General features: G+C 36.3%; 3 protein-coding genes across 3 annotated transcripts; 2 read left to right on the top strand and 1 right to left on the bottom strand.

The window, feature by feature from the left end:
* Positions 1-3270: 3270 nt before the first annotated feature.
* LOC112468386 lies at positions 3271-5427 on the bottom strand. Its single transcript, XM_025037523.1, has 3 exons — positions 4919-5427; positions 4373-4610; positions 3271-4100 (listed from the first exon to the last, which is right to left on the bottom strand). Exons 2-3 carry the CDS (start codon positions 4600-4602, stop codon positions 3836-3838), a joined length of 495 nt encoding a protein of 164 aa, XP_024893291.1. The 5' UTR covers positions 4603-4610; positions 4919-5427; the 3' UTR covers positions 3271-3835.
* A 443-nt stretch (positions 5428-5870) lies between these two features.
* Positions 5871-8054, top strand: LOC112468383 (protein crossbronx homolog). The gene is made up of 7 exons (XM_025037521.1): positions 5871-6163; positions 6537-6718; positions 6788-6852; positions 7237-7337; positions 7409-7596; positions 7684-7852; positions 7939-8054. The coding sequence occupies exons 1-7, from the start codon at positions 6149-6151 to the stop codon at positions 8020-8022; spliced, it is 804 nt and encodes a 267-aa protein (XP_024893289.1). The 5' UTR covers positions 5871-6148; the 3' UTR covers positions 8023-8054.
* A 594-nt stretch (positions 8055-8648) lies between these two features.
* LOC112468385 (cdc42 homolog) lies at positions 8649-12203 on the top strand. Its single transcript, XM_025037522.1, has 5 exons — positions 8649-8917; positions 9523-9720; positions 9808-9917; positions 9995-10192; positions 10480-12203. Exons 2-5 carry the CDS (start codon positions 9543-9545, stop codon positions 10567-10569), a joined length of 576 nt encoding a protein of 191 aa, XP_024893290.1. The 5' UTR covers positions 8649-8917; positions 9523-9542; the 3' UTR covers positions 10570-12203.
* The last annotated feature ends 2210 nt before the right edge of the window (positions 12204-14413 follow it).

Raw genomic sequence — 14413 nt, 5'->3', positions numbered from 1 at the left:
AAAGAGATTTTTAGATTGACTTACAAGAAACTTCTTTTTATTTTGTTTCTGGGACTTGTTTCAGGGAGTGAGTCCAAAAACACAATGAGCCGCTGAGACCGATGAATGTGTTACTGGTGTTACTGTACTGAAGTCCTATTTTTTCGATCTTTGATCTTCAACTTACATACACATCAAGCTAATTATGGTCGCAATAAGTGTCTATCGCATGCTCTCTCTACGTATTATTTATCTGATAAGATTATTTTTACGGAGTCGATTCGACACATGCATCGTCAGATATATTCGTCGGTATTCGCGCCGTCAAGCACATTTCGTCCGCAAATAACACATGTTGAACGACCGGATTGTCGTGCGTTAAAGAGGGAGGGTCAAGTAAATGACTGAAATTTTGCGATTTTTTTTTGAAGAGAATAATAAATCGATTGTTTTGAAAATTAGTGCATGTTTTTATTTAGTATTTAAACTACGCACAGGAATTTTTTTATGTAGATACATGTAGATGTAGAACACTAAAATATACAATTTTCTAAAGTAATTAGACCTGCAACTATCAAAGAAATTAGAAAAAAATTGATTCAAATATTTATTTAATTTTTTTAGGTTAGATATTCAACGCGCCTAAAGCTAAAAAAAATTGAGTGCTAAGTACTTTTTATAAACTATATTCTCAAATTTTTTCAAAATTTTTAACATGGAGGAACCAGAGAAAAAAATAATTTTTGAAAAAAGCGGTTTTTTGGTGCCACTAGGAAAAGGAGGGGGGATGGATAGTCGGAAAAATCGTAGAAAATTCTTTTTTTAGTGTACTTATGCAGATCCAAAGTCATTTTTCCATTTCATTGACAGAGTGGCATTTTGCCTATCTTACCGTGGGGTACCCTTTACACCAAATTGTTTTATTATTTAGATGCTTGAAAAGGATCCAATCCGAAGGGTCGAAACATCATAACGTTTCTTTGTACATATTGCCAATTGTAGTCGAAAGTAATAAACTTTTCTTGTAAAATTAAAAAAGTAATAAAAATAAAAAAAAATTTTTTTCTTTTTTTAGTTATTTTTTTAATTTTAGATTTTTTTTTCTTAAATAGGTTCATGCTGAGCGCTTTTTCATAAATTTATGAAATTTTCCCCAAATTTTGATTTCAGATGATTAGAGCGGTCTCTGCGATCCCCAGCACGTTCATGAGGAGACATTTTTAACCAGCTACTGCTCAATGAATTTTCATTATTTTTACATAAAATTCCTGTGTGTAATTTAAATATTAAATAGAAACATGCACTAATTTTCAAAACAATCAATTTATTATTCTCTTTAAAAAAATCGCAAAATTTAAGTCATTTACTTGACCCTCCCCTCTTAATAACTACTACGTGTAGTAGCATTAGCGACTACAGAGAGAGGGAGACCGTGATATTATATTTTATTATTGTTGACTATCCTTTTTGTGATATTTCTGCGTGCGATAAAACACGTGCGAACACAATTGACTTGAATAAACTAATTTAACGCTTGCCGAGAAAAAATTACGTAAATCCATTTTTTGATGGATTCTTTTTATGCAGTTTTTATAAATAATACTACGAATTGTAAGATGATTGATGTGTTATGTGAGTTGAAGATCGAAGGAATAGGATATAAATGTTCTTCAGATTCTTGAAATGTCCACAGCTTAAAATAGCTAAGACACTGACATTTCGTTTCTTTGATAGAAGAATAGTCAATTTTATTGTATTTAGCATATTTTAACAATAGCAATTTAATCTGAAAATTATTACATAATGATCGCTTTCATAATTGAAATTATGTAGTATCCAGTGTTATGTTAGTATCCAGTGCAAAGTTTAATTTCAAATTTTTCGAATTATTACCTTTTTGATCGCGAATCGATCTGTCTTTTCGAGTTAGCGTCACAAAGAGTAAAAGAGGGAGAGAGAGACAGAGAAAGAAAACGGCATTGGTTATCTTACCTACAAGATATATTGATATTTTATATTCTATTCCTTCGATCTTCAACTCACATAACACATCAATCATCTTACATACTATTGTATTTATAAAAACTGCATCGCCGTTACTCATATAGGGAAGCCACAGATCTTTCACCTACTTTCGCAATCAGATTGTAACTAAATCCCTTAATTGTCTTATTTTTTAACGACGTAATATTTGTTTCTGCTAAGCATTACTGTGTATTTCGCTTCAATATGCATTTAATTCTTCCAAATAATGATATATTTTATTTTATTCAAGAATTTCTTCTTTATTTTTAAGAAGAGCAATTTATGTTAACATTTTTCGACTTTAAGCATCTGTCTCTTATATATGTTTTAAGTTTCATTCGTTAGAATCCAGCATCTTCTGCAAATCTTTTCAGTGTTGTCCTTAGGGTTTATGACATTCCCTGCGATGAGTAATCTTTGTTGTAAAATATCAATCTACAATATATAAAGCACTTTTATGTATTTGAAAATTAGATAGCAAAAAAATTATTTGCGAATAAAAAATCGAAGAGAATAACAATGCATATTATAATTTAAGAATTACAAATTATAAAACACGTAGCTTGTAATACATAAAAACTTAATTTGACGCATAAATTAATATCCGGTATATTAAAAATATCTCGTAGCGTGTATCTCGAAATATAATTTGTTTTATACATATCTTATTATATACATATAATTATAGGGACAAATAAGGTTTCAAGCATACTTCTTTCTGTTTCTGTTTCATCGTGCAATCTATAGCGATAATTTGTTTCTTTAATTGTTCGTTCTGTGATAACAAAGCGTCATATCTAAAATTTAACAAGTAAACAGGTAAATCGTTAATGGCATAATAAGTAGAAGAAGTTACTTCTGGTGCCATGTTTTCTGCACTTGTCTCCTCAAAGTTTCCGGCAATATGTCGAGAGAGCCAAGCTGAACGTCTGTGACGCTTTGTCGAAATAAATCTAAAGAGCAATCTTTCGCAGAGATTACGAGCTAAATGAACGGTATCGAATAGAAGTTTTACTCACTTAGCATCTGTTTGTTTCGCGTTTTAATCTTTCTCAAGTCGTCCATCAGAATTTTATCGCGAAACTTCAAGGCGGAATATCGCAAAAATTGGGTAGCTTCTAAATCCCGTGAGCATTTCAAGCTTTCTTCTAATTTTCGGATGGTATCGCGGATTTGGTTAATCGTCGTGCTATTTACGTTCAGCATTTTATCAATTGTGACGTGACTTGATTGACAGCAGAAAGGATAGAACGCAGAAAAAGCTCGTTCTTGTTGACAAGATCATTTTATTGAGTCTCTGTATTTCTCGTCGCCATGAGAAACTGAAATACAATGAATAAATATCACGAAGCAATGAAACCCGTTCGTTTTAGCTGAACTTCTTACACGGTTCATCTTTCCTCTTTTTCTTTTCACGTTGGAGAGAAATTCAGCTAAAAGAAACAGGCCTATTGATTCAGTGACTTAGAAAATGCTTTCATTGTTGTTCCCTGAACGAGTTGCAATTCACCTCGTACTCCTTTACACAATCAATTCTCCAATCTCTTATAAATAGAGTATACATGGGATGACAGTCAAGATCAAATAGGATGTGCAGACTGCGAATCGATCGCTTCACATAAGGAACCACTGACATGTGTCACCCTCATGTATACATGTATAATAATTTAAAAAGTACATCCTACAGTTTCTAATTTTATAACATTTGAGTATTACTATTATTCTGGGATAATAAGTACAGTGTAAGCTGCGTATATAGAAATAAATTATGCGTGTAAAATATAGGCATCACAGATCTTCATAATGTACGAAGGTAGAAAAGAGCTTAATTTTACGTCGACGTATTTTTACATCGCAAAATGTAATCTCTAAAACGTTCGTGCATTTTTCTTAAGCAATTTTGACATTGATCTTTGATGTTTTCTAAAACATTAAGTAAGGCTTCCTTGGTTTTTTCCTTCAAGGCATCTTTGAATTGCTTCATAAGACTCAAATCTATTTCGTTCAGATCAAAGACAGTCTTCTGCATCATTTCCACTTTGGTAACGAGAGATTCCAGTGATTTAGATTCCTCTTCCGATGAACTTCCATGAATCCTGTAAATTTTCTTGTTACAATTTTCCTTCATACATGTTAACATATATGAAATTTTAATGTTTTATAAAATGTACTATATATATAATATATTATTATTATTTATGTATACATATGTATATTTGTTTTCCTAATCAATATTGCCATAGCTTACTACACATATTTTTTTCAAAAATCTCAAATCTCAAATGTTACAAAAATATTTGAGGACTATCGTTTTGTAGCAAGATACTTAGTATTAGATCCGTATTAATGTAAATTGTAATAGACTCACGATCGATTCTGTTCTTCAGTCAGGTACTTTGAACAAGTGTTATACACATTCAAACATGCCAAACTATCTGAAAACTGCCCATCCATCAGATAGCTCGCAAAGAGTTCGTTGCCCTTTGGGTCAGTTAAAGTTTTATGTATATTGTCAGTGATATGATCTAACTCTTCCATTGTCAAATTATCACATCTTCCCAAACAGTCAGTCGTCTGAGCTGCCGATGAAGACTGCATCTTTCACCCTGAAAAGAATTATCACGTTAGATCAAGTTATTTGTGAATTATCTTCTTCAACGTGAGATTGAGGCAACAAAACTTGCAGACGAGTGAATCAGGACACAGCAAATAAGAAATATGACGAAGTAAACCGTGAAAAGAAGACAAAATTTGTAGCGATCGGTTATTGGAAATTATACATCGGTGCTTGACGTTCACTGCAGTGTAATTAAAGGTTTTCTTACGTCGCAGTCCGACGATAAGAAGGTGTACGCGGTACCGGTACGTAATTACTGGTAAAACGTAAATAATTTTAGAGTTTTGATCTTCATACCTCTATTTTCAAAACCGTGGACTGCCGATGATTTTCAGTTACTCCGATATTGGACGGTATAGGTACCGGCGTACAGCCGAAATTTCGCTATCCGATCCCTAGCAAGAACCGGGTATGTGCCTATGTGCATGGCCGAACGCGCCAATTGAGCGTCTTAAGACGCTGTAAAGACACCATTTCAGGATTGTTACATCGTGGAACGTGAAGAACACGATGGGCGCGTTCAGCAGAACAAACCGCTCAATAGCAGTCGAACGTGATTGGCTTTTACTTTTAGAACCAACAAATCAACGTAGAGTATTGATAAGACGACGACTCAACAGCTGATGGCAGTGGAAAGGTGGCCGCATGCGTAGAGTCCAGTCCCATTTTGGTCCAGAACATCGCGCCACATTCAAATGTAGCATTAGTCAAGGTCCGTGATAAGAATGCAAACAAAATTAAAAGATTTGTAAAATAATACGAAAACTCTCACATAAATTAATAAGAATATGTAATACATAATAAATTGATGATAAAAGAACAATTTCTACATTGATTAATAAGTAGTAAAGGAAGATTAAATACGGCAAAGAAGGAATTGAAAAACATTATTGATGAGGAAGTATACAGAAATCATTACGTATAATATTTAAAAAAATAAATCTAATTTTGATATTTTGATGTGTTTGATTTAAGTTTATGTTTTATAATTTATTAATAAATATATATGTTTATAATGTTTTACGGTAGAGAGATATTTGTTTACGAACCTTTGTTACGAAATGCGTGCAATGACTAAATAATATATCGGTCTTCTACCATGGGAGAGGCCATGTTCCTTCTCGCATCTCGGACCAGTTTCTGATTGGTCATAGAAAATTACTCCTGGTCTCGCTACACCTGTCTTCTTACATCATGGCTGAATCGAAAACAAAGGATTGTGTCCCTACTGTACTATATAACAATATAACTGTGGTCGGAGCACTCGGAGCTCGGAGCTCGGAGCCAATCGGAGCTATTTCGCTTTCACATCGTGATCATCGTGTGATTCACGATTGACGCTACTTCGCTCTTCGCTGTGACTGGCTGTGATTGTCGAATCTTTGCTGATCTGCCAAAATGCTCCGACTCGATCTCTGCCGAAGACTACCGACAAGCGTAGCTTATCTTGATATCATATCATGTGTAATGTAGCGAGTTATTAATATTCACGTTAATATTCCGCTTGTTTCTCTATGCTCACTCGTCATGTCGGCGGCCAAGGTGATTTTAATATAATATACTTACATATATATATTATCTAAAATGAATAAATAATATATAAATAATTAATAATAATAAGAATAATAAGAGAATCGTATATGATTACATGTGGTGAAAGTGGAGAGTCATACATACAACTTTTAGGATTACGATAGTGATGCAATTTCTGCTGCTTGCATGTTTAATAATAATGATATTTTGCTAGTGGTTGATTTAATAATAATATCGAAGAATAAAAGTTTCAGATTACAAGCAGTGCAAGTGGAGAAACATGCATCTTAGATATCTTTTAGCATTTTGTAATAGCGACGATATTCTGCTGATATTCCTTTAATAATAATGTTCGGTAATGATATTCCGTTGCTTATTTCAGAGCGAAGATAGCAATAACGACAATCTGAACAGACAGGGCTCCTTCAGGAAGCTTGTGCCGGGAAGTAGCATTGGAGATTCTCCGTTAAGCATGTCCGTGAAAATGATAGACAGACCGATTGTGTCGCAAACCAACAAGCACTACGCTATTTTCTTGCAGGAATACAATATTCTTTCCGAGTAGTAAGTTTGATTATGCTAATGACGGATGCTGTGTGAGAGGATAGCTGATTTATGTACATGTTTTTTCAGTAAAATGTTGTGCTCCCAAGATTTGAAGGGAATTTATGTGGTACCGTCCGCTCTGAACGCTTTTTGTAAGTATCGCCAAAGATTGTACGAGTTGTATTTAGTCACATTCGTGATTCGGCATGCCAATTTTCTATGATAACTTTAATCTGTGATATTAACGCTTCGAAAACCGAAAGCGATTGAATGCCATTCTGTGACTTGCATGCGGAGGAACAAATGCTCATTGTTCTTTGTTTCCTCGTTCGCATACTGCGTTTCTTTTTATTGAAATGTTAGTGTGTTTTTGATAGGTGTAAACCTATTTTATAGGTCTTGCTCGCCCCGATTACGACTTGTATAACGGTTCTGATGTAAATATATCCATCTCTCTTGCCTGTTTCACTTTAACGCAGTTGAATTGGCGATTGTAAAAAGTTCTAATACTCACTATTTTTCGCACTTTGTCACAGTATGGTTTGGCGTACAGTTCATTCGGCAAGGAATCTACAGAGGCGGAGTTTTCAGATTCACCATTACACTGCCTTCGAACTTCCCACTTGGAGATTGCCCTGTAAGAATATTCACCCGTATATAATCAGTCTTATACGTAATTTTTTTATACGTAATTTGAACGTGTTTCAGAAAGTTGTGTTTGAAACTCAAATCTTCCATCCATTAATAAATCCAGAAAATGGAGAATTGTGCACATCGTGGGGATTTCCCGAGTGGAGGAGAAATAACAGAATTGGGCAATTGTTGCAATATATCACTAAGATATTTACTAAACTAGATACGAAAATGACTTCGGTAAATGAGGAGGCATCTAGCTTGTAAGTACATTTGTACTTAAAGGAAATGTGAAAAGTAAAGTATCTTCCAGAATATCTAGATGCGAGAATTAATTGGCGACATTACAGGCAGGAAAATAATTCTGTGGCTTTCCGGGAACGTGTGAAAGCGTGCGTAAAGGAAAGTGTGAATCAAGTGTTTAATCCACCTACCATGGATGATCCGCATTACATTACATTTAATCCATATGTGAATGAACTACACGATCCCATTAGACGAGAGATTTACGAGTCAAAAGTAAATAAGTACTTGATTAAACAAGTATCACTCACTACGATAAAACGCATTAAGTTGACAGATCTGATCAATTTATCGTTTTGCAGGGCGAAGAAGAGAATAAGCCGTTAGGTTTGTCGTGGGTACAACCTGGTTCGCTTCAGCCATTTTCGAAACCAGAAGCGAGATAGTAAAAAAGTTCTAAACGCTGGCAATAATGAAACAATAACATACGTCCTTACAAGCTATACGAAGAAGTCGTTGCTCTCGCGACAATCGTGCGGGCAACTGATAAAGTCACAAAAATTATTAGAAAAGCTATTTTTTTATTCAGAGAGTGTATACATGTCTTAACATTTTATATGGGTCTATATGTGTTAAAGAGAGGGGGAGAGAGAAAGAGAGAGAGAAAATGTCTAGAACAAATTAATATATACATATATATATAAAATACTCCTGTAATTAAATTAAGACAAAGATTATTTAACATAATTGTTTAGAAATATGGAAAATTTTATTATACAATTTTTATTTTAATACACGTATCAATAGTGTCTAAATTATTTCTACACTTGTGATATTGTTCATGACAAACCCATTATTGCTCAGATAATGCATGCATTTTCTAAACGTAATTAATATTGAAACTGAAGCAGAAAGAATGAAAGAAGAATATGATCATTTCAATATTGCAGTCTACCAGAGGGACCTTTCAAACCGAGCGCCATTTTGTGGCAGCCGGAAACTGGGACCGTTTCGCTTGAGGACGCGTCCTAAATTAAATCTCTCCGCGCATCGGCATAGGGACCCGGCTTTAACCGTGGCCTGCCGTGGCCAGAGGATCTCTCTCCGAAAATCGCGGTCGTCGACGAGGAAAAAAATAACATACATGGCACGATAAGGGCCCGTGGAGTTGGAGCGTAACTTGTGCAAGGATCTCGCAAGCTCGCCGTCAAGCGCGACTACGTGGACCGAGAACTCGCCACCGGCACGCCCGAAGCCGCATCCGCCGCGCCGCGCCGTTCGGGATTATGAGCTGCGGCGGTCTTAACCTTTAATCCTTTAATGACAGCCCCGCATATCCAGGTAACGTGCTCCGCGGTATCTGGGGAGTCCGCTCGGGGAGAAGCTCGCATTCGCATTGCGTCGCGTCGCGAAAGCCTCCCGGTGTCCCGCGGCGAGAGAATCTCGACCGACGACGTGCGGCTCCCCGCGCCGCAGGTACACACCTACGGTCAGGTTAGGTTGAAGGCGGAATACGTCAGCCACGAAAGGCTCCTATACTCCGAGATAATTATTCGATGCTATTTATCAATATTACAATATTACTGCACATTAATTTTGCTGATGTTCCGTCAATAGGATCTTTTTATCGCTTACTACACTTACGTTTGTTGTTACGTATAGAATAGATTATAAGGTTTACATTATTGATAAGAAAATATTGAGCAATATGTTTATTAATGTACGTGGATTGAAGGTTTAACTGATATGAAAATTTGTTGTGCGATAATGAAGACTGCTTAGTTGAACAATACGGATACTCGATATAAGAACCGAGTTTGATTTCAATCGATCAGGATATCTTCTTTACTTTTGTGTAAACGCTGGAACTCTCTTTTTAATTACTATTGATCTCCCTTTGTTACAGATGATTATGGGTTTCAGTCACATGTGGATTTGTGTTTCAGGTCACGTAAAAATCATCAAGATGCAGACGATAAAGTGCGTTGTGGTGGGTGATGGAGCGGTTGGTAAAACGTGTCTCTTGATTTCGTATACCACGAACAAGTTCCCTTCTGAATATGTGCCTACTGTTTTTGACAACTACGCGGTAACTGTGATGATAGGAGGTGACCCATATACATTAGGATTATTTGATACAGCAGGTAATATTTCTTTTTTTTTTACATTATTTCCCAAAGGTTATCCTAAGTAATATTTTGTAATCTTTGTCTTTATCTTTTATTTCTTAGGTCAGGAAGATTATGACAGATTGCGTCCTTTAAGTTATCCTCAGACCGACGTGTTTCTCGTATGTTTCTCAGTCGTGTCGCCGTCGTCCTTTGAAAATGTAAAAGAAAAGGTGATGTGTTTGTCTATTTCTGTACATTACGTTTTGCATTAACTGAAGTCCTGTTGTACTGACATATCGTTTTGCAGTGGGTGCCAGAAATAACGCATCACTGTCAGAGAACTCCATTTTTACTCGTCGGAACGCAAATTGATTTGAGAGATGACGTTGCAACAATAGAGAAACTCGCAAAGAACAAACAGAAGCCGATATCTGGGGAGCAAGGAGAAAAACTCGCCAAGGAACTCAAGGCTGTAAAATATGTAGAGTGCAGTGCTTTGACGCAGGTGAGTAAAAAATCAGTAATTTTTGTTTTAGTTGAAAGCTTCATCTGTTAAACATTTTTTGACATAATTGTGGCACATTTGTGTGTAGAAAATAATTTTTTTTTGAAATTTAGAACAGAATATGTTAAAATGTTACGTTTATCAAATATAATGATCATCAAATTTATGAATAAATGAACTGTGTACTACTTGAGAATGAAAAATAAAGGAGAATTATATTTTTTTAATATATTATTTCTAAATAATGTATCATATAACATGAAATTGTGGTTTCTTTGACATATCAGAAAGGCTTGAAGAACGTATTCGACGAAGCTATTTTAGCCGCACTGGAACCACCTGAGCCGGTAAAGAAGAGGAAGTGTACGCTTCTGTAAGGTGAACAAGCTGACAAGGTATTGCCATCGGTGGGACGCATGCCTGATTTCAAAACGACACTGTAGTACCAGGCGACGGTTTTGTGTGTAGTATACTCTGTATTTTGAATAGAACTAAATTTGCCTCTACACGAGTTCGTAATCGTATTCGGAAAGGATAAGCAAATCGTGCGAACGTCAGGTAACTGCAGACACATTCCACGAGGTATTGAGGCGTGCGATAATGACTCTGAGTTTGTAAAGCCAGATAAAACTTTTCTATCAAATAATAACGACTGTTTTTTTTCGAGGAAAGTTATTGCACAAAGCTTTCATTTTCCAATACAATTTTCGAGGAAGAGGCGTTTGGAGTGGGGATTTTCAGATAAATCTCGAAATTTGTTCTAAACTCGTTGACTTTTGACGTTTACACTTAACAGGTACAGAGATGGCGAAACAAATAGAGATTGGTGCTATTGTCAACAATATTTTTTTAAGTCGAAACGTTTACCGAGACATAAGTGTCTGAGTCGTCGGTATCTGACAGAGTGCTCATTTGAGTAACAGAGTGCTCAAGTATTTTTCGCTAAAACGATGATTTTTTTTTCATTTTAGAATGAAATTTCCGTTCTCGGCGACGTCAGTATTAGGAGCTCTATGATGAATGTATAAAACCATAAGTATCTTAACAGTATCACTTAGATATACTGTCGATTGAATGTGACACAAAAAGACTATTACTAATTCTGACAACCTGTCTATTATAAAGTATTGTTATTGATATTGGGGAGCTCTTGCAATACCGCGTTTCCGATACCGCAAACTAATCTGCATAATTTAGTATAATTCCAAGACGGAAATTGTCGCAACGAGTAGTTTTGTTACTTGTCCCGTTACAAGCGTGTTATCGCAAAAGCTCTCCAATATTAATAATAAATCTTCGGAATTACATTTTTTAAATCACACACGGCAGCTGTCTTGACGAAGGAAAGTTTTCAAGAAAATCGACCAATTTTTTTGTATGTTTTTGAACGCTGTTTTCCTACATAGCAAAGTATTTTTCAGCAACTTTACCACCTAATAAATCAGAATTAAAGAGCTTCTAAACCAATGTTAAGCCTCCCTTCCATCCCGCGACTGCACTGGATGCATTTATTACGTGATGGGAAGCTTTAAGACTGTTTAAAAAAAATCGAACCGAGGAAAAAGGGAGAGAATGACGATTGCCTGCAATGGGAAGAGTAACGATAATTGGGGGAGGAGGGGAATAAAAAATAACGGCGCACTATTCCAATTTTGGATAACGCTGTGAACGATATTTACGATTCTTTCAATTATCACGATGCTGCATGCAATGAATTTATAAATAATTCAGCCCCGGCGGCATGCGATTTTTTTATAATTGTTCGACCTGTCGCATATCGTTAGTACTATTAACACATACGAATGCTCGTCGTGATGCATTCGATATGTGGACGTCGAATGGGGAGTGTTGCGAGAGAAAGCATTTTATCAAAAAGGTTTAATCAACTTTTACACTACGAATCCAGTTAAAAGTAACAGCATTTATTAGCACTGTAATGTCGTGTCGTAATATGTAGACACGATCATGTAACAAAATATTCGCATAAATATATTTATACCATGTATACGACGCTCGATTGTTTTATTCGCGTCAAGTAATCTGATTCTCTCATTGTATTAGCGTATCTCGTATCATCCTTATCTTATTGAACAAAAATACTGACGCTATCCCGAGAGGTGAGAATTATTATTCTACGTGAGATCGCGAAGATCAAGTGTTTAAAAATATGATTTATCTATATAAATAAGACTTGTTAATTATTTAATGAGATTCCGTTATATTTCATGATAAAATAGAATTTAATAACAGATCGCGTCAGTCAAATAAAATTAAGGTAATTGTGAATACGATGAGAAAATACCGCTTCTGCTCATCATATAACAAATATAGATATACGTCCTGTTTACGTTTGGAATTTTATACGCTCTTAAAAAATTTTTTAATAGGAATTTATAGAAATGTCATTTTATTCCGAAAATATTGTATATTCCAGAAAATTTGATATTAGTCATTCGACGAAAGAAGTAATATTATTCGCTACGAGTCCGAACATCCGATCTTCTGTCTTAAATTCATGCAAGATTCTTTAATTAATTACACTTGAGAAAAGACTCGAATTAGAATAGCGCCAGATGAGACATTTAAAATCGCGCATTAATATACCAACATAATTATTACGATGGAAAAATTAATCGCGCATTAAAATTCGCGATGGTAAATTCGGCGCGTCTCATTATTATTTCATATTTATCGATAATCCGCGAAAAATACATGACAATGTTAGGCTGTATATATTGTCCTTATTTTCAGCTCGGCACGCGTGTACATGTTCTGTTTGACTCGCATAGTTCATATTGTGCCCATTTTCAGAAATCGCGCGCGATCGGCCCGCATTCTTCACGCACGCATTGTTTTCCACATTTTTCGTATGAACGAGCGTCGAAAGGGTTGAATCGAGCGATGGACGACCATCACGGAATCTGATCCATGTTCGCCACGATTATGATATAATAATCTTACAAATATGTAGTGACCAAATTACACATTTAATCAATTAATCAATTAAAATACAATTATTATGATCAAATTAAATATTAAAATTTGTACCAAATAAGTTCTAATATTTTATTACGATATTGAGTGCGAATACGCGTAACATTCTACGATTGTATTTGTCGTACTATTGAACACCCGATTTTTCATCTTAAATTTAAACGAAAAATCCTTTGAATAATCGTGTTTAAAAATTCGTGTTTAAAAATTATTTAGAATAGATTGTCAATATATCATTTTGATGTATACTTGAATTATTGTATTTGAAATAGCATATCACGCGTCAATTATTTTAAGACTCTTTAATCATTTATGCTCTCGGCTCGTCGCGCGGCGCGAAACGCTTGCGCCTCGTTTGATTCGCGTAGTCGTGACGTCACGGGCCGCCCGTGCCGAGCCATTGTCCCCATCGCAGTTTCACGCTTTCCGCTCGTTTTTCGCCCGTTTTCCCCGCTCGAGATCGAGCCCCGTACAAGCGAACGTCGAGAGTGCCGAATCCAGCGATCGATGATAATCGAGGACTACCAGACGCGGTATGTGAGCCCGCGATTTGTCTTTCATCGAACTCATTGTCGGACGAACCTCGATGTGCGTGACAAGTGCCGCTTTCACGTCGAGTCGAAAATCGTGTGTTTTTCGTAACTGTGAATGTGTACGCATTTAGACGATACCGAATATATTAATTTAATCAAGTTTACGAGAGATTTTTCGGTGATCGTGGCTGAAAATACATTTCAATTGAGAGAGAGAGAGACTCTCGTCAGTCGTGGCATCGTAGCGAAGAAACGTTTTACGCTATGAAGTTGCTCCCGTGCTCACGTATCAATTATCACGACCAAAACCAACGCATAATTATTACAATCGAAATATAAATCGCGTTAAAGTTCTCGATGAAGATTTGGTCACATTGTATATGCGATATACGGCCTCGAATAGACGGTTTTTTGCCCTGTTTACGTTCTCGGCTCGCCGCGCGCCGCCCGCACTCCCCTCTCCCATCATCGCGCGGCGCGCGCCGCCTTTTCGTCTGAGTCACGTAGTTACATCGCGGCCATTGCCTCGACGGCAAGTCACACAAGTTTCGGGAATCGCGCGCGGTCGCGTTCGAGTTTTCCGCACGTTTTTCCTGCCGAGAGCGAGTCCCGCGGGTGAACAAAGCTCGCTAGTGCCGAGCCGAGCGACGGCGAGCATTGTGGAATATCGGGTAGTGTGAACAATCGCGATTGA

Source organism: Temnothorax curvispinosus, unplaced genomic scaffold (genome assembly GCF_003070985.1).
Source record: "Temnothorax curvispinosus isolate PA1 unplaced genomic scaffold, ASM307098v1 QBEX01018442.1, whole genome shotgun sequence".
NCBI lineage: Eukaryota > Metazoa > Arthropoda > Insecta > Hymenoptera > Formicidae > Temnothorax > Temnothorax curvispinosus.
This window is presented reverse-complemented; position numbering and strand designations above follow the sequence as displayed.